The sequence below is a fragment of the Neovison vison genome, chromosome 10, assembly GCF_020171115.1.
Source record: "Neovison vison isolate M4711 chromosome 10, ASM_NN_V1, whole genome shotgun sequence".
Taxonomy (NCBI): Eukaryota; Metazoa; Chordata; class Mammalia; order Carnivora; family Mustelidae; genus Neogale; species Neogale vison.
Genome location: NC_058100.1, coordinates 49,369,742 through 49,391,528, shown reverse-complemented (window position 1 = coordinate 49,391,528; position 21,787 = coordinate 49,369,742). Strand labels below are relative to the sequence as shown.

Sequence of the window (21,787 nt, the reverse complement as noted above, 5' to 3'; positions counted from 1 at the left end):
CTCTTTTGTCTTCCCTTCAATAGAAAACTCCTTGCTAATTTCTCACGATAGCTGCAAATACAGATTCTAGTTTGACTTTTTGTGGTTGTTGTATGATAACATCTTCTGCTTGACAAAATAGGAACAGACATTAGAATAGGGGTTGTAAGACCCACGCTGTCCCCTGTCTGCTGCTACCATGTCCTAGGAATAAGAAGTCACCCAAACTTAGAGCCTTGTGTCCAGTGTAGGGCTTGATCCTAGGGTCTCTCATGTCCTTTCTGGCTCAAAGAGCCTAACAGCTGTCAGGTCCTACTACTATTATAACATACCATCTTGCTGAATGTATACTAGCAGAGTGAAGATCATTGAAGAAAATTATGTTAATCATAAGACTGAAGTATAATTAGCATGGCAGTTGCTTCCAATAAATGTGAGTAACTGCAGATAGTTTATTCTCTAAATAACCTCCTTACCTAAACCTTGCTAAGCCCCTGTGATGTGTTTAAAAACCTTTATTTTATAGATCACACACACACAAAAGACTTTGATCCTAATGCTGTTCTCATCACAAATTTCAAAGTGGTGAACTCAGTTCTGAATGAAAGAGATTTTTGGCTTCAGCATCAGTATATGTAACCTGGGTTTTATATATTTTCCTTTCCTATCCTCTGTCTGACCTTGGAACCAGTTTATTTTTTTCCTATCGATCAGGGATGCAAGAGGACTCTGGTCTTTTGGGTGGCACTTTAGTAAACAGAGAGGTTTCCTGCCACCCCCCCCTCATCTTTCCTGTGATCTGGTATTTTTCCAAGCCTGGGAATTGATGGAGAATCAAGCCCACTCCCATGCCAGCTGAATCAGGGCTCCCGGACCTTGAACTGTTTACCTAAGCCACCCTCCCTGCTGCACCAGCTGCACGGCTCATTCATAGTGACCCAGTTTCTTCTCTTATGTAAGCACCCTGCATCCCAGACCCGAGAGGGAGAATGCCGGCGGTAGGCGGCATGTGCGGACACGGGGATGTTCTTGGAGATTTTGTGCATGCTCAGGGGGATGCCAGGATTCTGCCGAGTGTTCCAGGAATTCTGGACACAAGCCTTTCCGTTCCCGTGACTAGATCGACACTAATTTCAAAAAATATGTAATGTTCATAGAGCCTTGACTTCTTAGCATGCCGTACAAAGAAAACCAAAGTGAACTGAAAGAATGAAACTAAAAAAAAAAAAAAAAAAAAAAAAAAGGCAGATCCTCCTGTCTCTCATTTCTCCCAGGAACCCTTCACCTACTACCTTTAAGTGACCAGGGTTGTTTCGGGGAATTAGGGATGTTTACTCTGAATGATGACTCCGTAAGCCACCCAAGTCCCAAACACGCACGGAGTGCTCCCTGAGGGTTGGGCCCTGCGTGTATTAACACAGCTCACCCCCAAAGCCCCCCCGGAGCTGCTGGGATCTGCATTTCACAGATGACAGAACTGAGGCATGGAGAGGTTCAGCATGGTGCCCAAGGTGACACCGAGCTAGTTTATGGGTCCAAGCCAGGACAAAAGAGCTTCAGGACAGAACCCCAGGCAGAATAGCATCAGGGATCAGAGACAGGTGACTTCCCAGCTTCTTGGAATCTGTGGAGGTGCTAAGGGGGGTCTCCAGTCCCCTAGGTATCTGGGAAGGAGCAGGTTCTGGGGCACCCAGGGGCCCAGGTGTTAAGCCCCCCAAAATGGGTCCTTGATTAAAGACCGAGATGGTGCAGCGCGAAGGTCAAGCAAAGCTTTATTTCGCACCAAGCATCGAGAATCTAACTGAACGATCAGGGCTGCGCCTCTTACAAGAGAGAGAGAGACCCTTCTCTGTTTCATAGACTAGCTTTTAAAGGCAAAGGCCATGCGGTGGGGCCCGGCCACGCACAGTTGGCCAATGAGATTGTAACACACACAGGAAACTCCACAGTGATGCTAGGTGACCAATTAAATTACAGTTTACCCTATAGTAGACATTTGACCCAGCCTATCACACCTTGGTTAGAATTGGCACCCAAAAGCCTCCCAAAGGGCGGGGCCCATACTCCTTGGTAACCGGGAGACAGTATGCAACCCCCACTGATCGGATGTCTCCACCTGGCCTGACCCACCCTTGTATTTGAGCTTTGTTACCTGGGCCTGGTTTCCAGGACTTGTTTTTAAGTAAGTTCCCCTGGGTGGGGGTCGGGGGACAGAGTCAATTTAAGTTTTACAACAAAATGGCAGTTCAACAGGGTTGAGGCTGCTCTGGCTGAATAGGCCCTTACACAGGCAGAGGAGCGAAGCAGGTCACAGGGAAAGAGGCCAGCAAATGCTCATGAGCCTTTCAGAAATAAATGAGTATCCTTCATTTTTAACCAGCCTCAGCTTATGGACGAGCAGAAGGGAAAGAGAGGGTCCTGGTGGAGAGAAGGAAGGGGGAAGAGGGAAGCAGGGGCCAAAAGGGACGGAGGACCGAAGACAAGGATGAGGGCTGAGCGAGATGCTGACAGTCAGAGAGAACCAGACAGAGAGTTCCCTGGGAAGAGGTGGGAGGGGTTAGGAGGAGAAGGAAAGGATCTAGGCGAGAAGAAATGCCCTGGTTCTGGTCCCCTGCCATTCCTTTGCTGGGTCCCCTAAGCAGGAAAGGGGGGCCGGGTCTGGGCCAGGTGGTCTGCCTACAAGGCAGCCGCTGCCACCTGCTCTGGGAAGGGAGGGGCTCCTGCAGCCTGGGGGCAGGGCGCTCCACCCGCTTCTCACTTCCTTTTCTCAGGTGAAGTTTTTCTTTCCACCGTGGATCCTCCCCGCCCTGTTCCTTCCTCTGCAGGCCTGGGAATGCGGCAGGGTGGGGATCGAGGGGGACTAGAGGGCAGGGTGAACAGAGGAGAGGCTGTGGACGGCTCGGTCCGTCTGGGGCTTTTGTGAGCTTTTTCTTTGCCACAATCTGTTCTTGAGATGCTGCGGCTTTTCAGATCCGGACCTTCCTAGGCCTTCTCCCACCCCTTTCCCCATCTCTCCTCAAGCCCTTCTTTTGATATCCCTGACACATGTTCTGGAGCCAGCCGTGGAAATGCAGGTGACCACATCTTGGGTTGAGGCGCCTGAGAGAGCTCGAGGTCTTTACAGGGTCACTCAGCCCTGCTTGATTAGAGTGTCCCCAGGCCACCATTGGGGAATGCGCCAGTCTGCTTTGTGTGATGCCTCTGTGCCTTAGGGAGGTGGCCCCTGCCGTGGGAGACAGGAGAGTTTTCGGCAGAATCCAGGTGGTTGGTAGCACCTAGTGACCTCAGTTGTCACCGCAGATGAGGTGATGGCAGGTGTCCTCTTGCAGGAGAATCTCCAGCTCTGTAAGCCAGAGGTCACCTTTGCCCTACTGTGATGGGTTTTCAATGTGATTGCTTGGTTTGGGGTTTTTGTCCATCCTTCCTTTGGAGGGAGAGCTAAGGTGGGGCTCTCCGGTGATCACGAGGGGAGACACAGGCAGTGGGCTCTGAAGTCATCCGGATGTGTGTGCAAATCCACTGTCCACCTCTTACTGGCTGAGTGACCCCACACACTGAACTTGAGCTCTCCAAGTCACTTTCCCTTGTAGCGAAACAAATTTCTGTAAGAGCGAACATGTGTTGACTTCTGATAGTGAGCCACGGGGCACTTAAACGTGGACCGCTTCATTTCGTCCTCATAACAATCTGGGGGGAGTAAGTCCCAGTATAATTCCCATTTTCCAGATGAGATGAGGCAGGCTTCAAGACATTAGGACCCTTTTCTGAGGTCATGCATATTTAGACCCAGGCTGTCTGACGCCAGGACCTCTGCCTTGACATTAGGTGGGTGTGAGGGTGGAAGGAGTTGATACACGTAGATTGGACAATAGAGGACTTGGCCCCGGGGTAAGTCCTCTGTGTGTGGCGGTGACGAAGTGGCTGCTGGGGAGGGTGGGAAGCAGTCGGCTGAGAGCTGTGTCTGACGTAGGCAAAGAGAGTGCAGAGCAGAGCACTAAGGTCCCCAGGGAGACTTAATCAGATCCATCCCCCTCACTTTGCAGTTGAGGAGGATGAGACCCAGGGAAGTTGAATGTGTTGTCCAAGGTCATTGAGCTAATTACGGGTCTGACTCTGATCAGAACGGATGCTCCCAACTGGGACAGTGGCACTTCTGTCCCAGGTGCCCCAGCAGGGGTCCGCAGGTTGCCTCTGTGAAGCCAACAGGTGATCCTGGGCTGGGTATGAGTTTGCCACACATTTTACTTCAAAGCCCCACCCCCACCTGTATCAGTCTCCACTGCCTCCATGGTCATTCAGTTGAACTCTGTTGCCCATGTCCATCTTTGTCTCTGGGTTGTTCTGCTCCCCCAAGATACTCCTCTGCCTTCCACGGTGACTTTCGATTTCTCCCCACCTCATCTGTTGTCATCATTCCTGGAAACATCTCCATCCGTGGAGTTACTCATGGCCCCCTAGTCTTGGGCTGAGACGGCACCCCCTGCCCTCCCCCTCCAGCCGTTGCTGGTGTAGGCATCCTTTAGGCCCTGCCGTCAGGCCCAGCCAGGGACTGGGCCGCCGACTCCTGTAAGAACGCTGGCTTTGTAGCTTGGTATCCATGCCACTTACTAACCATGTGACCTTGAGTGACTGATCTCTCTCCAAGCTTCCTTTATCTTCTATAAAACGGCAATAATTCAGGGCCTATTGTATAACTTTGCTATCTGGAGCAGATGCCTGTGGCTCACAGAGCATTTAGTGTGATGTGTGGCCCAAAGTGTGCAGTCAAGGCCCGCAGTGGTCGTTTCCAAAATTCCTTCTCTAATGTCAACATTTTTTTTTTTTTCAGCCTCCTGTTATCCTTCTCCCCTTTTCCCATGTTCCAACTTTTAGATCCTACATCCCTGCTGTCTCTGGGTTCAAGCTTCATTTGCCAGCTGAAGCTGATGGTCCTTTCTTTGAACGTTGGGTGCATCCCTGGAGTAAAATGTCTTGCTCCCTTCCTGGTGCATCGTAGCCTTGTCCAGGAGCTAGAACCTAAGACTTCATAAGTCTTTGCCTGTTTCTCACCCGATTCCTGCTCGTTCTTTCAGAGTAGCTGTTCTGTACCCTTCCCAGACCTCTCTAGCACACACTGGACTTAGAATATTCAACTAATTATTTTTAAATTGTTGCTCAATGTCTGTGACAGTAGACTAGCTTTTGAGTTCTGTGAGGTGGTGACGTCATCTGATTTACTCATGCCTAGCGCATGGAGGTCGACCGTCTTCACAGGGACTTCACCCCAAATTAATGAAGATTGAGTTTGTTCAGCTTTATACATCTCGGAGATGCCCCTTCCCTGAGCAGTTCTTTCTATCTTCATCCACCCCACTTTCTTTTTTTCTACTTTTGACTTTAAAGAAGACAAGTTCTCCTACTTCTTCTTGGTCCCCCTCCTTGTCTAGGATTTGCCCTCCCCAGATATATTCTTTTGATTCCTTCATCTTTCTCTTCCCTTGCTCTTTTCCTTCTGCCTGCAAATGCGTCTGAAAAGATCTTGCTTTGGCGTCATATGGACCTGGTAGTGAAGCTTGGCTCCTCTTGCTCAGCTGTGGAACTGGGACACGTCTTCGACTTCTGTAAGTAAGACTTAATGTCTTCGTTTGGAAAACCAGAGTGCTACTATCTATGGATCTGCATTGTTGTGAAAATAAATTGAGCTGGTGTTTGCAAAATCCCCAGCAAAAAGTATGGCATATAGTAAATAAATAAAATTTCCTGCCCCAAATCCTAAATAAATACATAAAAATAAAACCCTGCCTTCCCTAGGTCCCACCACCTTCTCAGCTAAAACCAGGCAGGAACTCCTTCATTTTCCTGCACCCAAACTAGAAACTTCCCTGTATCCACATGCAGCCCCTTCTCTTCCTCTCCGTCATAATTCTCTTCTCAGGCCCATTTCTGTACTTTCTGAGGGGCAGCATTTGATCAATTAAACTCTTTCTTTCCTTTAACTGCAACTCCTTCTAGGCGACCAGTCTTTGCTGATTAGATCAGCTTTCAAACACACTCTAGACCATCTTACAACAAAACAAAACAACACAACACAAACACGCACAACAACAACAACAAAACCAGAAAACCCCCAAACCTTCTTTCCTGACCTCCTGTTTCCTTCCGGTTATGCTGTCTGATCTCTCTCCTCCCCGTGTTGCCAGAAACATCTAAATGGACTGTTTCTGCTTCCTTTCCTCTTACTCACGCCCACGTTCACCCCCGTGCCCAGGGCCCCCATCCCAGCACTGGAGCTGCACCTGCCCATGGTTGCGGAGCCTTATCACCAAGTCCAACAACCGTGTCTCAGACCATAGCTCGCTTGACCTCTGGGTAGCACTGGACACATGGCTGTTTCCTCCTTCCTGAAACCCTCGCTTCCCTGGCCTTTTGCAGTCCTCTGTTATCCTTCTGTCTCTCTGGCTCTTTCAAGGACCTCTTAATGTGTCTTGTAAGTAGGCTCGGTCATTGTTGGTCATTGTTTACACTTGTCTTCCTGAACTCTTTCTAACGACTCAGACATTCTTAATGATGGGCCTTCCCGGTGTGGCTCTCCCTTCCCGTGATTCTCTTCTCCACGCCCCCCCACCCCCGACCGCCCCGCCGCTCCCGTCCCTTCTTGCACAAAGCTTCCTGCTGCTCCACTTCACGTCCCAGCCGAGAAGCTTCTCTCCCTCCTGCAAGTCTTCCCTCCCGTCCTTAGATCGGGCTCAGGCATCCCCGCTGGGTGCTTTCACAGCAGCCCGTGCTTCCCCTGCCGTCCCACTTACCACGCACACCGTAACTACCAAATTATGTTTTCTTGGCTCACATGGCCCTTTCGCTGCAAGTTCTGAGGGCTTCGTTGTGGCTGTTTCTAGCACCCCTCGCAGAACGCCTGGGTCCCCTAATGGGTGTGTGAATGAGCGAATGAATGAACGGAGGCGGCATCATGGCTCTGTTGGGTTGGGGGTTTGTATACGTTGTATTTTTAATGCTACACAGTCTTACCTGGGCGAACTCTGTCAAGCCTGTTCTCCAAGCATCAGCTTCGTCCCCTGCCAGACTGGGAGAAGTACAGCGACATTCCTGAGAGGGCGTGCGCGCGTGCTCTCTTTTTCACTCCTCACAAAGGCCCAACAAAGCGGAGACTTCGATGATGGGAGATAATGTCTGTCTCTTGCCTTCCGTGGGGTTGGAGAGGTGCCCTAGCAGTGTTATCGTGACCAGCACCATCAAGGGAGGCAGAAAGGTAGTTTTCTTGATCTGTGACTGGAGTCAGGTTGCTCACAAAGCGCCTGTTTCTGCTCGATGGAAAACCAACACAAGAATCTGACACAAGCAACAAACTTCAGCTTTGCCATTCGGAGTATTTGCTCTCTTCCAGACAGAGGACGTCCTGCCAAGTTACTCTTCCAAGCCACTCTGAATTTACTCTTTTCGATAAATGCACTGTGTTTTCGGGTTCTCCCCCCGCCCTTTCCACAGAAGACGGCTTTTGGCCTGTGGTCCTCATGTCCTCCCTGCATTCACCGATCGCGTCCATGGCTCTTGTCATGTGTGAACCGGTCACTGCTCAGAGACTACCTTGCTGGACCAGCTCCACGTTGGCTCTCGCGGGCACTGAGTCTCCTTGGAGCTTGCACAGCTTCGGGGGTGTTCCGTCCAGCCTCTGCCCTGTGGCCTCGGCTACAGGGGCCCCTTCTGCAGGCAATGGCAGTCTCCTGGCGGGCAGGCGAGCTCTCAGATCTGAGTTCCTCAGAGCCTGTGGAAACTTCTGGAGTCCATCTGTAAGAACTTGGAGGAGAGAGGTGTGGCAAAATAGAGCATCCGCGGGGCATTTTTATGGGCAGATTCTATGACCTGTTTTCTGATGTATTTGTATATTAGCAGTTAAAAAAAAAAATCGTTAAAACCGAGTGAATGATTCTCCGGTCATCTCTCTGCCTAATCGTCGCCATGTTAGTGTTTCACGCTCTCTTCGATTCCCGTTTTATCTTGGGTTTCTACTCCCTCCTTTCAGGGTTTTAAACCCAAGGTTGGAATGAGGATACATGGGGTCCTGAGCCAACCTCTCCTATTGGTCTAAACTGTGCTACTCTCCTCTTCCTTCCCTGGCACAGGAGCAATTTTATTTCCATCCTGCCTGATGGGAAAAAACCTTACATCATATTCTGCTTTCTCCATACTCCTTATCTTAGAGAACTATATGTCTTGTCTTTTTTTTTTTTTTTTTAAGATTTTATTCATTTATTTGATGGAGAGATCACAAGCAGGCAGAGAGGCAGGCAGAGAGAGAGAGGAGGAAGCAGGCTCCCTGCCGAGCAGAGAACCCGATGCGGGGTTCGATCCCAGGAACCTGGGATCATGACCTGAGCCGAAGGCAGAGGCTTAACCCACTGAGCCACCCAGGTGCCCCTATATGTCTTGTCTTAAGGTGATCATATGTCCTGGTTTTTGTCTGTGGTGAGCATGGTTATGCTCATTGTGTCTGTGTAATTAATAGGCATGCCCCCCTTCACTCTCAAAAATGTACTGGCTTGGAGGGTAAAATTCATGGCTACCCTACGTCTGTTAAGCACTTTACACTCAGGCCTCCAAACTTAGATTTCTTTTCAATTTAAACCTTAACTGTGGCAATTCCATCAAAACCCTTTTCTCTCAAGTTCCTGGCTCTTGCAACTAAGAGTCTTGGTTTTTTATGACGATTGTTCCAGTGTAGGGCACTACCACATCTATTTTGAAAGACAAAGATACCCAATGACTTTTTCTTTTTTTTTTTTTTTTTACGATTTTACTTATCTATTTGACAGAGACACAGCGAGAGAGGGAACACAAGAAGGGGAGGGGGGGGCGGAAAGCAGGCTTCCTGCCCTGCAGGGAGCCCGATGCGATGTGATGTGGGGCTTGATGGGGGGCTTGATCCCAGGACTTTGGGATCATGACCTGAGCTGAAGGCAGACACTTAATGACTGAGCCACCCAGGTGCCCCCCTCCCCATGACTTTCTAATTAGAAATGAAACTGGTTCACAAAGGTAAAGACAGACATTTAAATATGTTGATAGCAGGAGGCACCACGAATCCCTGGGTCAATCCTGGGCAGCTCCTTGTCCTAGGTCACACCTGTGGGCCTCGGATGCCCAGGTGATCCCCTCCGTCAGCATTTAGAATGTTGACATTTTGTCCTCTTAACAAGTTTTAGAAACGAAAAACAAAACAAAACAAAAACAACATTCTTGACAGAGTCATTTTTAACCAATGCAGTAACTTCCTTCTAGGCTGTGTCTGCCCATCCCCTGAGGACAATCTGTAGAAGGAAATAGCTCTTATTTGAGTAGAGGAGAATGTGTTGAGGGTTAAGACAATTTATAACCTATATTTTCATATAAAAACATTAGCTGAATGTATAGGCTATCAATGGATGTTGTTTTCCGAATCTACGTGGTAACCCTACTCACCTTATTCTGATTGGAAACTCTCCTTGGCAATATGCATGACATGGATTTTAAAAAAAAAATGAAAAAGATGTGTTCATTGTTAAATCATTTGGGAGGAAAATTATAATTAATCTTAAATTAAAACATGTAATTTGATAAGCAAGATCTTTTAAAACAAAGTATCCAGAGGCTAAACCATTAAAACACAGCACCTCAGAAGTTTTTTAGAAGAGGCTAGGAATCCTGTGAAGGTAACAGAATGGCTTTAGTGACTGAATTTCAGTGTGTACTTTCAGGCCTTCTTCTGGTAGTATTGAAGGATTTACCCTGAGGCATTCACCCGCTCCTGTAGTTTGTCTTATAACAGGTTGTTTTTTTTCAGGGTGGTTAACGTGGATTAGGGTAGAGAATGCATTACAAATATTACTTTGGCCTAATTAGAAACACAGGTTCACCAGTGGACTCAGGGGACAGAGGACTCTGCATTAAAGGACAGGCAGTGACCACCAAAGATTGATGAAGAGTGACCAGGGCCCCTATAGTCATTATTACTATGGCTTCCTCAACATTTCTCCCTCCTATCGCTGCAATCCTTGAGCCCCAAGTAGAGCTTGTCTCCAAGGGTACCTGTGTGTTTAAGAGGTAGAGTCTTCAAGCAGATGTGGGGCAGTGGGGCTTGGACAGTCAGGGCTGGTCTCACATTATGGCTGCCTTTCTCTCTTGCTTCTGCAGTTCATGAGCTTAAGCCCCTTCCTATCTGTCTTCCTTTCCCCCTCCCTCCACATCCACAGATGGGGTGGCTGCATTCCGCGCCTTCTTGAAGACAGAGTTCAGCGAGGAGAACCTGGAATTCTGGCTGGCCTGTGAGGAGTTCAAGAAGACCAGGTCAACTGCAAAGCTGGTTTCCAAGGCCCATAGGATCTTTGAGGAGTTTGTGGATGTGCAGGCTCCGAGGGAGGTGTGTTGGTGGTGGCAAGAGTCTTCTGTCCATGGCTCCTGGCCATCCATTGCGTTCCTTGTGGGGGTTTGAGCCAGTCTTGATGAGTACTGTCTTATAAACTGAGCCTTACCTCTCTGATGGCTCTTAATGGGGTAGGGGGGAAGGAACACTTTAAAGGTGCAGAGCCTGGGACTTCTAAAAATTAGTTCTTTAAGGGAGTGTTTTAGCTGTCAAGCACGCGCCTGTAGGACCTGTGTTTCTATAGTGATTCTGCAAGGATAGATGCCGTTGAATCCATGTTAGTTTCCTAGTGGAAGGCAGCAAGCCTTAGTGGGAGGAGCATCCACTTGTTCCCAGCTGTGTGGTCTTGGCCAAGTTAGCTAGTCTCTCTGAATCACGTTTTCCCCAGTGTAGAAGTGTATAATACCCCGTATCATTCAAGACTACTCTGAGTATTAGGGATAAAGCACCTGGTCAACATCTGTCACTGCTCCTTAATGAGTAATTACAGTCATTTCTATTATCTTATGATAACTTATTAAAATAATAAAATGAATTTCTATGTATGGCTGTGCTGAGTTATAAAACAGACTTTTACTTGGGAAGGTTTTATAGAAGAAAAATATTTGCTATCTATGAGTTTCGGTGCATTATATCCCTGAAACTCTTCAATTATCCTTTGACTTCAGATGGAGGAGGACTTTGGCCAGTGGCCAGGACATTGTAGGCTCCTTATAATACTGCTTGGAACAGAGACGTCCATTATAACCATAGTCTCTCCTCTTGGGGCATCTGTTTCCTTAGTAGTTAAGAAAGAACAAGAGGGCAAGCTTACTTTAGAGAATCCACATTAATACTTACTTTCAGTGTTACCCTTTGCCTGGCATGGTGAAGCCTCCTGGCTTAGGAATTAAGTGATTTGGGGTTTTGCCTTGGCTCTGTTACCAACTCTCTATAGTACTTTAACCAGCTTTTCAGTATCTCCTTTCTTCAGTGTCCTTATCTGTAAATTGGGATGAGGAATATTGGGTCTTCAGACTTCTCAGGATTCTTGCTGGGATCGAAGAGAATGACCTTTAAGAAAACAGTTTGAAAAGTATGAATAAGCTTACATGTGTAAGACACTGTCATTAATAATTATTGCACAGCTAGGAGCAGTTGTCAGACACCTTGGCCCTTGAGGGGCTGTGACCATGCTTTCTGTTTGTGTCTCCAGGTGAACATAGACTTCCAGACCCGAGAAGCCACGAGGAAGAACATGCAAGAGCCATCCCTGACTTGCTTTGATCAAGCCCAGGGAAAAGTACACAGCCTCATGGAGAAAGACTCTTATCCCAGGTTCCTGAGGTCCAAAATGTACTTAGATTTGCTGTCCCAAAGCCAGAGGAGGCTCAGTTAGACCTCAGATGGGGACTCTTGGAGATCACTGGCTTTTCCCCTCCCTTTGCTGCCAAGACCATATTCTAACATGATATGTCATAGGTGTTCAAAAAGCAATGGCACTTAGGTTGGGAGCCTGGGGATGAGAAATGGATGAAAGGCCATTCCAAAGTAAGATCCAATCACCAGAGCTTGGACTCTATTCCATTTACCCATGTTTGTGTTTCGGTTAGTGGTAGCACCTTGCTGCTATTACCCTTTTATTGGGTCAGCAAATTGCCCTCCATAATGCCTTGGGTCATTGCTGCTGAGAAGGCAGATTTGCTATGCTGGGCTATGTGTAAATAATGCAAATGCAATTTTCACCACTTCCACACCCTCCTCAGTTAGGATTCCTGACTCTAACTTGTACCATACTCCTGTGAGGAAGAGCTTAAAGACTCTGGCTCATGTTTGTGATTTGCTGTCACAATGTAATGGCCAGTCCTGGGTGCTGGGACCTCACAATGGAGAGAGGTCTCTGGGGAATCCCAGGTTTCTAGCACTGTCATTAACAGGTGGCCTTGGGAGAAGAGGCAAACTCCATGGCTATTTCTTCCATTTCCATTGGACCAGTATGAGAAGCTGTGATCACTGCCCATCTTAGCCTAGGAAATTCACAAGACTTTTTTACCCTCACAATTCCAGGGAGGGTCTTGGGAGATGCCTTTCATGAGTTCTGGTGTGGATCTGCTTTTAAGAAGGATACAGCTTGCAAATCTTCTTCAGTTCTACCAAGAAATATTCCAGAAGTCAAATGACCAGGGAACATAGCACCAGTAGACTTTTGTGCAATGGGGCACCATATATCCTTTCCGTTGCTTACTATATTCTCTGCCCTCACCTCCCTGAGGCATCACACATCATGATCTCTTAGACTGACAGACAGCTCCACAAAGGGAGGTGAATTCCCATAGCATGGACAGCTCTCATGGTGCCTAATACTTTCCTTGTCTCTCCCTGTCCCCCCTTCCATGCAGGTCATGTAATTATGATGGGGGAGAATAGGAATTTAGGCTGTAACTCTCCAGCTTGCTTCCTGGGAGCATGCTTTCTTAGAAAGGTCTCTCTCATGAGGGCCACCTTGGCTAATCAGCAACTTCCTTCTTGATCTCTGACTTTTGGGGATTGAACACGGAACAGGAGGTGAGGCTAAGATCACTGTGAACATCTGGCTGTGGAGAATCTTCCTAAAATGCTTTCACGGTACCCTGAGGCTGCTTTTGGAACAGTGTCAGGAAACTCTTCCTTGGAGGACAAGCGTAAAGCTCTAGCTGACTGAGAAAAAGTGGACTTTGGCACAAGTCTGTAACGCCCAAGATGTGACTCCTCAGCAGAGAGACCAGAAAGTAGAAGAGGAGTCTAGAAGAGGTCAGTCTCCAGCTGGACCAAATCATGGAGAATATGGTAGAAGTACTACTGGGATAATTCACAGTCAATGGATTTGGATTCATTGCAGATCTCCAAAACTTTCAGCTTGACTAAATGAAAGAACTACGATTAGGCACAAACTCTGGAGTTCCGGTGACTGAGAACTGGGCTGAAGCATTCTTCCCGTGTGGGGCGATGGGCCTCTTTAGATGCACCAGATTCCAGTGTTTCATTCCTTTCCAGACACTCTGTGAAACTCTTCCTTCTTTGGCTGCAGCTAGACAAGGCCAAGGAGGCTCTTGAGTCGCCCTGGTTTTAGGGTCCATTGCCCTGCCATGACACATTATGTCTGTAAGCGAGGGTTGGCGAGTCTGTCTGAACCACCAAGGAGAGTGAGAACACATGCCACCTGGCCCTTACACTGAAGCATCCTGTGAAATCTCACGTTCAAGAACTCTGAAGCCTCGAACGGATGTTCCTAGTTAGATCAGGTAGTGTCCCCCTACCCCCACTGGTAAAAAACCATTCTTAGCTAAAGCTGCCAGAATTAATTTAATGATCAAATTCTTGAACAGGGTATTTTAAACATTGTTTACACATGAAATGTGCAACTGCTGCCAACTCTACTGTTGAATATGAGGTGCGTGTAAGTCAGAACAGCACAGAGATCCCCAAAAATGGAATATTTAAGAGGGGCCTTTTTACCACTTCCACTGTCCCCAGAAGTCTGCACAAGAGTGTTGGGCCGTGGCCTCCCCGGAGGCCTGGAGTTCTTGCCAATGGAATGAAGGCTGCAGATGGCGATGTCATGGCGCCTGGTGACTCCCCCCCACGATGGGGAGGCGTGAAGGACCAAGCTAGGGTGTCCTGAATTTTGTCGCTATGGGAGGGTATGTGGGCGTGTGTCTGTGTGTAGAGGAACGTGATAGCTCTATTTATGGTACTCCCGTGGAGTGTCTGCGTGCGTGCGTGCTTATGTGACCACTGTGAGCGTGAGTCCAGTACCCCACAGAGGTGGTCTTCCCATGCGGTGGAGCTGTCCTCACACGCTTTCTGTCCTGCTTTCCACAAAAGGCACGGAGCTCTCTGCTCCGATGCCTAAGTTCAGGCACTTAGGTCATGCCAACCCAGATTTTGGTCTGTGATGAAACAAAGAAAAATGTTTACAACATCTAGAGCAATATCAAAGCATACCTCATCCCCGACCTTCCATGTCTCCCCGTCCTGCCCTCTCTCCTAGTTCCTCTTCCATGGGCCCTCGTCTGCCCCATTACGTGGGCATATGCAGGAGCCCCTTCCGTGTAAGGTCTTCCTTTGGTCCTCATGCCGGGCTCGTGCTGTGGACTGCCTTCTGGGCTCAAGGCATGCTCTGGGCCTGGGCACTTTGAAGACCCAGGGCAAGCCAGGGCAGGAGGCCAGGCAGAGCGGTGGATTTTAGGACTGCACTCCACCCCACAAGTGGCTTTTCGGCCCCACTTGAGTGTCAGCCTGTTTTTAAGCCAGTGGGAGATGACCTGTTTCCTTGGGCAAACCAAACGGAACCGAATCTATGACAACCCTTCACAGTCGCAGGGCGCCTGTGGGGTGAGGACGCCCAGCATCCTCGGAGCGTGCCCAGGGCTTACTGGGAAAGCCTGTTATAAGTGCTAATTCCCAGGGCGCACACCACAGATGCTGATCCGAAAGTCTCGGGGGGGGGCACCCAGAAAACTGCAGTTTTAGTAAGTTCCCATGCAGTAGGCTTGGAAAGAAGATGGTCTAAGACAGTGGCTCGCAGCCCTGGCGGCTCCTAGGAATTCCCTGGCGAGTTTTCAGACCTAAATGTCCAGGTCCCGCCCCAGAACAGCCTGGGGATGGGACCCACGGCAGCAGTTGTTTGTTCACAGCGACCCGGGTGATTCTGCGTGGATGAGGTCAGGAAGCACCGGCCTGGGGAGGGAGAAGGAACACGGCCGAGATTAACGGGGGGGGGGGGGGGGGGGGGGAGGGCTAGGCCTAGAGGGTAGAGCGCACGCAGGGGCAAACAGGCACAATAATGGGGAACCTGCCAGCCTTGAGTCAGACTCTGGGGGGCTGCACCCTGTGCTGTCTCAGTCCGATGTGATCCTTTGAGATATAAATGGTTTTGCCCCAGTTGCACAGGGCATGAGGCAGCGATCGGGTCGGCCGATGACCGGGAGCTCTGGAGGGTGTCTGGAGGGAGCTCTGGAGAGGTTTCCCCACGCAGCCAGCCGAGTCTCTCATTCGCAGTGCTTCCTCCAAGCTCGCCTCCTGGGCCTCTCCATCCTTCGTGAGTGTTCATGCCCTCTGGTCATTAGCCTTAGGTCGTGCCTCTGTGTCCAAGGCCACGGGACAGGGTAGGTGGAACTCAGGCAGTGGGCGAAGGGTGTGTCCTATCCTGGGACTGTCATGCCCTTTGGGGCTTTCTTTTCCAAGGCCACAGTGGGGTTGCAGTTCCTGCGCTAAGCCCTCACGAAGCCCTCACGATTCGCTCTTCGGTCTCGGGCTGGATGGGCAGCTGGAAGATTCCCAGTGGATTTTCTTCTTTGGTGCTCGCCCCAGAACTTGCTGCTCGGAGCAAACCAAAGCTGTGAAATGGTGTTCTGCCCAGGCAGCCGGCCCAGCCTCTGGGTAGGGCGAGGGCCTGGGTCCTTTTCCTTGGCAGGGCCAGGGTGACCGCATCCCCCGGGGCCCTGGACTGTGAGGGAAAGTCACGAACCCATTGTGTCAAGAGGGTAGGAGTGGGGAAGACTGAAGAGGAAGGAACAGGGCGGGAAAGGCAAGCGGCTGATGTGGCGTCCGCTTCTCCACGAAGCAGAAGGGACAGTGAAAAGCGGCACGTTCAGGGGCAAGACGGCCCCCATCGACATGAGTGCCCAGAGCTCTCCTGAGCCTGTGTGTGCCTAAGCCCAAGCCAAGCAGAGGAATTCCACGTTCCGTCTGACGCTGTCCTGCAGTCGGCCGAGGGTCACCCTCTCTAAGTAGGTGTCTCTCCGGGTCAGAAGCAAGGGACGCGGAGAGCCACCCCTGCCTCTGAGAACCTGTGCCACTCGGCATGAGGCTGTGGAGGAAGCCGCCGAGAGCAGCCGTGTCTCCCGGTCCCCCTGGCCTCTCAGGACCCCACAGGATGCTGTGGGCCCGGATGGGAGACGGCAGGACGGGGCCGCCAGCCTTCCCAGGCGTGAGGGCCAGGCCGGCTCGGCGCACCGTGCCCTTGGTGGTGGTTCCTCCCTGCGGACCCTTCTGCTGCCGTCCCTCTGCCGCGTGCAGGGAGAGGCGGCCACGTGGCCGGGTCACACGGCGTCCGCGGGAGATGCGCGACAGCTCATCTGCCGTAGGAACCGTCGGCTGATGGAGCCTCATTGAGTTGTTTCATTCCTGTGCAAAGTGGAATCCTGTCATTCGCCTCGACTATACACAAGGCTGTGAGAATATAATAAACAGAGAGCCTGAACACGCGGCCCTCCGCTCTCTGCGCACACTTCTGGCCCGCTGGTTCTTTGTGACGAGACAATCCACCTGACACGTGGACTCCCCGCCGGGGTCGGGGGGGTGGGGTGGGGGTGGCGGCCGGCAGGGGGCTGCCCGGCGGCGGGGAAAGCAGCCATGTGGGTGGAACTGGGGTGGCAATGGTTTGGGGTCGTGTGGGGGGTGGAGGGTGACTTGGGGCCCACGAGGCTGGCCCTGGAACGGTAAAGTGCCGAGCAAACACGAGGTGGTGTTTTTATTAGCACCACCTACTGCTTGACATGCAGAGAGAGAAAAGGCGGAGGGATGGTTTGTGTTTGTTCATCTGGAGCCGTCTGAAAACGGAGTGGGCTGCTCTTGCTTCTAACGGCACTTGGCTTTCTACAATCAGCGTGTCCCCGAGGAGCGTGCTTTAGTCATCAAGCCTTGGCGTATCTCTGGTGATCGGGTCCCGTGGAGAGGACTGGAGGAGAATGAGGTGTAGTGTCTGCTTGTGAGACTCATCTGTCAGGTGTGGGCATCACGTGGACATGCATCAAATCTTAGTGATCCAAAGAAGTAAAATGCACCAGAGAGGGTCTATCTAGAAAGGAAAGCTGATGATTCTTTTTTGTTTTTGTTTTTTTCAAAGTATTTATTTATTTGACAGAGAGAGAGAGAGAGAGAGGGAGATCACAAGTAGGCAGAGAGAGGGGGGGAAGCAGGCTCCCCGCCGAGCAGAGAGCCCAATGCTGGGCTCGATCCCAAGACCCTGACACCATGACCCGAGCCGAAGGCAGAGGCTTAACCCACTGAGCCACCCAGGCACCCCTGTGATGTTTCTTCAAAGGTGAATGCTTTGGGTTAAATGATAAAGCCTCTTGCAACTCAAATGTTGGCTTCTGGGTTCCAATTTGGTGGACTTGGCTATGCATGAATGGTAGCAGCCTGGGCTGGTGCAGACAGGAGGCTGCCAGTGGGGTGGGCGTGGGACTGGCTCCTCTCTTTCCAGCGTTCCCCTTTGGTGCCCCCCACCCCTATTGCCACTTGGGCTTCTGTCTCCTCCAGGACTGAGAAGAGCAGGGAAGAAGGAGAGGGAAGGGAGCAAGGGGGCCCTCCTTGATGCGTGTGCTTTCTGGGATAGGCCTCAGGCTCTCTGGGCCTAAGAGAAGTCTGTTGGGTCCTTCCTGGGTTCACTGGAGACCCTGTCTCTGAGGAGTCCTCCCCCTCATGTCCCCAGCTCCCCCAAACAGGCTGAACTCTTTCCTACTCTGGCTAGTGGCTTGTCCCGCCCATCCCGGGAAGTGCCCTACCTTCTCTCTGCTGCTGTCGGTTTTGGAGAGCTCCTCAGATGACCCCATGCCAGTCTCCTCTCAGAGCGCCGCAGCTGGTCCATTGGAAGCATCTGGGGCTTCCTTGTCCCCAGAATTACAAGGCCACAGCTGCTCTGCCTTTCCTCTGCAGCCAGGGCCCCCCCGGCCAGCCCATATAGCTCATGTTTTTGATTTTTCAAGCTGGGATCAGGTTTCCAAGCCTCCCTCTCTGAGGGACCCACTGTACCACTCTCCCTGGGGGTTAAGTGAGAGGCAGGCCCTTAGCCCCATGGGAGGGGAAGCTACACTCACCCTGTGCTAAAAGCTCTTTCCAAAAACCTTCACAAATTCTCTCTAGCCCCTGACCTTTTTCTCTGTGGGACAGGTTTTATAGGCCCCTCGCTGGGTTTTTTACTCCCTCTCTGCAGTGTTTGCTTGGTCTGGAACCCTTTGGATCTGGGATCTGTCTCCAGGCCTTGACAGATCCTCTTTCAGAGGAAAACACTTAACACTATGTTGAGCATCTCATTAAGCACAGTAAATGTGGGGAAAACAAGCCCAATCCCTTCTGGTCCTATTGTCCACATCAACAAAGTGGCCAGAGGAAAACAAGAGTACTCATTGATGTAACTCCCTCCTGTGGCTGCATTTCTTTGTTGAATTCTGTCCTTGTCTCCTGTCCAGTTGTTACGGGACAAAGCCATTCCGAAGGCTAGAAGAAAAGTGTGGGGACCCGTCATGGGTGCTGCCTCCCCTGTCCATGACTGATTCTAGAGCACAGAGCGGGGGCCCACGTCCCCAGCCCACATCACAGTGGCTGCGTATCTGGCCATGGAAACAGAAAACCACAAGCCTGCGAGAACTGTCTTTGACCGGCGTTCCATGAGCACACTCTTCCTGCTCATTTGGGCTCTGACGCTAGACTGCTTGAGTTGGAATCCCAGCTGTGAACTCTTACACGTGGTCGGAGCCTAGGAAAGTTATTTCCCTGTGCCTCCATTTCCTCATCTGAAAAACTAAACTAAGAACAGAGTCAACCAGTTGGGGCTGTTGTGCAGACAATGTACGTAGTAGGCACTGGGCAGGTGCTAGCTGCTGTCTTCTCTCTCCCCGGGCTCACAGAGACTCAAGCCAGCACCTTCATTCAGAGCTCACCTGCTTTTTGGTAGAAGCAAAAGGATACTACTCAAAGCAAGTGATGGTACACGACCAGTGTCTCCTCCTTCCCTGCTAAATCATCAACGTCCTGAAGATGGTCTGTCTTGTTCCTTACTCCAGTCCCTAGCTATTTCTAGAATATTATATCTACATATTTACATATCTACATATCTACAATATTTCTAGAATATTATATCTACAAATGTTTTTGAGCTGCCCTTATAGATTAGGCCCTTGGGTAGGCTGGAGGCAGAGACCAGATATGTACCCCCGGGACCCTCAGAGAACTTCCTTAGCTCTCCCAGGAACTTACCCCTTCACAGCATAGGCATAAGGCTTACCAAATGGGGGCTACAGAAAGCGAGGCCGTACTCACAGACGTGGCCATACTAGTAGAAGACACTTAGGAGCCAGGAACTTTGCAGAGCAATTTAGATGCTCCATCTAGTCGGAGGCCCTCAATAGTGCTTTCAGGTAGGGTATGGATTTGCTAGGCTTCCTATCACACAATACCACAGACTGAGCAGCTTAAACAACAGAAAGGTGTTCCCTCCCCATTCTGCAGTCCAAGATCAAGGTGCAGGCAAGATTAAGTTCTTCTGAGGCCTCTCTCCTTTGCTTGTAGAAGGCCACCTTCTTGCTGTGCCTCACATGGCCTTTCCCTGGAGACCTTACCCCTTGGTCTCTTCCTCTTGTAAAAACACCAGTCAGGTTGGATTTGGGCTGACCCCAACAGCCTCATTTTAATTTAATCATCTCTCTAAAGGCCTATCTCCAAATTGAGTCATATTCTGAAATATTGGGGGGGGGGGTTAGAGCATCAACATACGAATCAGGGGAGACACAGTTCAGCCCATAACAGGTAGATACTGTTTGGGGGTTGTTATCCCCATATACAGATACAGAAACTGCAGCAGGAGAGCTCAAGTGTCAAAGGCAAGGTCATGCGACCTGCAGGTGGCAGAATCGGAGTTAGAACCCCAGCTCTGCGAATCCAGGACAGGTCCTGCTTTGTAGAGGGGAATGCAGGGCCAGGGTGGGGTGCATAGGTGCAGGGGAGAGGAACAGATGCCGGAGCTGAGTTCCCCCCGGGGTGGGAAGGATGCATGTCAACGTCAGCGCAGGCCGAGGGAGAGGTGCGGGGAGACGTGAAAACGAGGGTCAGTTCTTTATCTTTTTGCTCGTTCAAAAATCTGGCCTCCTGGAGGAGCTGAAGGCGTGGTGGAAAGCGATGGTGGCTGACATGCACCACCAAGCCGGCTGGAAATCGGATTAGCCAATTATCTGCCCGAGCTGTTCCCGAGCTGCGCATTCAGGTGCAGCTGGGCTAGTTTGTTTTGTTTCTGCCCTGCTCTTTGTAATATCTTTCCATTAGGAGGGCGATCAGTTCACTGCCATCTCACAGGGCACCTTCTTCCAGGGGGAGGCTGAGTCACAGCCCCGCCCCAAACCCCCAGACAAGCATAGTCTTTGTCTCTCACAGCTGTGGGCGGAGGGGGTGGGAGAGCACCTTCTTGGGGTTCGGGCTCCCGGGGCTCCCCCCCCCCCGAGGAACAAAGAGCCCCATCCCCCCAGACATTAAGACCCGTCTTGCAGGCACCCAAATGGGCAGGGGCTCTCCTCTTAATACACGTGGCAGGAAAGAATATGAGGATTTGGATGCCTGAGATTGAATCCTGAAACTTACTTATTCTGGGTGTGTGACCCTGGGGAAGGAATTTGGCCTCTCCTAGTCTGTTTTCCTGTTAGCAAAAAGGGGATAATAGTACCCACGTTTCCAGGCAATGTGAGGTCTGGAGATGAGACGGGCAGAGGACCTGGGCAGGAGCTGGTCTGTGTAGGTGTCCTCAGAATAGTAGCCACAACTATTGGAGATCCAAACTCTGGTTTGCAGTCATCCCAGAGCCTGACCTGGGGTGGTCGGCAAGTTCATCACAGTAGGTAGAATGTAAGCTGTATTTGAAAAACAGGACCTCTGTCCCTAGAAAGAAAACAAGGTGCCTTTCATTCAACAGGGGGCTTGACCCAGCCAGAGTACTAGGACCCCTCCTTACATGCCCTATGACCCAAATAGAATAGGGATCACTCTCACTTGTCATGCAGCTTTCCAATGAGACACACAAAATGCAAACAAATTAACTGAACTTTGAGTTGGAAGAGCCTAAAAACAAAATCCCACGTCGTGCAAAACCAAATCAACTGCTCGGCCCTTCTGGTATGCTCTGACCTAGTTTATGCCGGAGCCAGGATTAGACTTTTGACTTGTAGCCTTTGGAGAAACACGGGAAATGTAGCTGATGGTGGACGTTCTCAGTCAAGGTGCGGGGTAGTAGTGGTGCTGGAGTAGACTGAATGGAGCCGGCCTCGAATACAGAAAGGCAGTGTGTGTGTGCTGGGATGTGAAGGGGAATTATTTCAATCCTGCGTTTTAAAAATGAAATGGTCAGGGTTTTCCAGGAGGTGCTTTCTCCGGTCAGTTGTAACCAATACGGGGGATGATTTAAGTTCCTAACTGTTCATGACCTAGGTTGGCAGCATCTCATGGGAAATGGCAAGGAAGGGGTGAGGAGCTAGGAAGGGAGCTTCTAGGACCTTCTGCATCATAATCACCTTCAAAACACAGAATCCCCCAGACGGTAGCCTGCTGATAGGGCAAACTTCCTCTCCGTTCGTGGAGTTGAGTCTTGGGGAGATGAATAGACAGCAATTACCTGTGAGAATATATTGG

The 21,787-nt window shown here is 50.3% G+C and overlaps 1 protein-coding gene across 11 annotated transcripts in view; it reads left to right on the top strand.

The window, feature by feature from the left end:
• RGS8 (regulator of G protein signaling 8) overlaps positions 1–21,787 on the top strand; it is a 149,775-nt gene that overhangs the window by 110,219 nt on the left and 17,769 nt on the right. For 8 of the 11 annotated variants that reach the window (XR_006386639.1, XR_006386641.1, XR_006386637.1 and 5 more), the window contains 2 exons: positions 10,203–10,369; positions 11,568–11,698. Coding sequence is in view for 3 of the 11 variants with exons in the window: in XM_044267257.1 (XP_044123192.1) it covers positions 10,203–10,369; positions 11,568–11,698 (298 nt within the window). In the remaining 8 variants the exon portion in view is untranslated. Of the gene's footprint in view, positions 1–10,202; positions 10,370–11,567; positions 15,100–21,787 lie in introns of those variants that run through there. The other 3 variants (XM_044267258.1, XM_044267260.1, XR_006386635.1) reach the window with 2 other exon arrangements.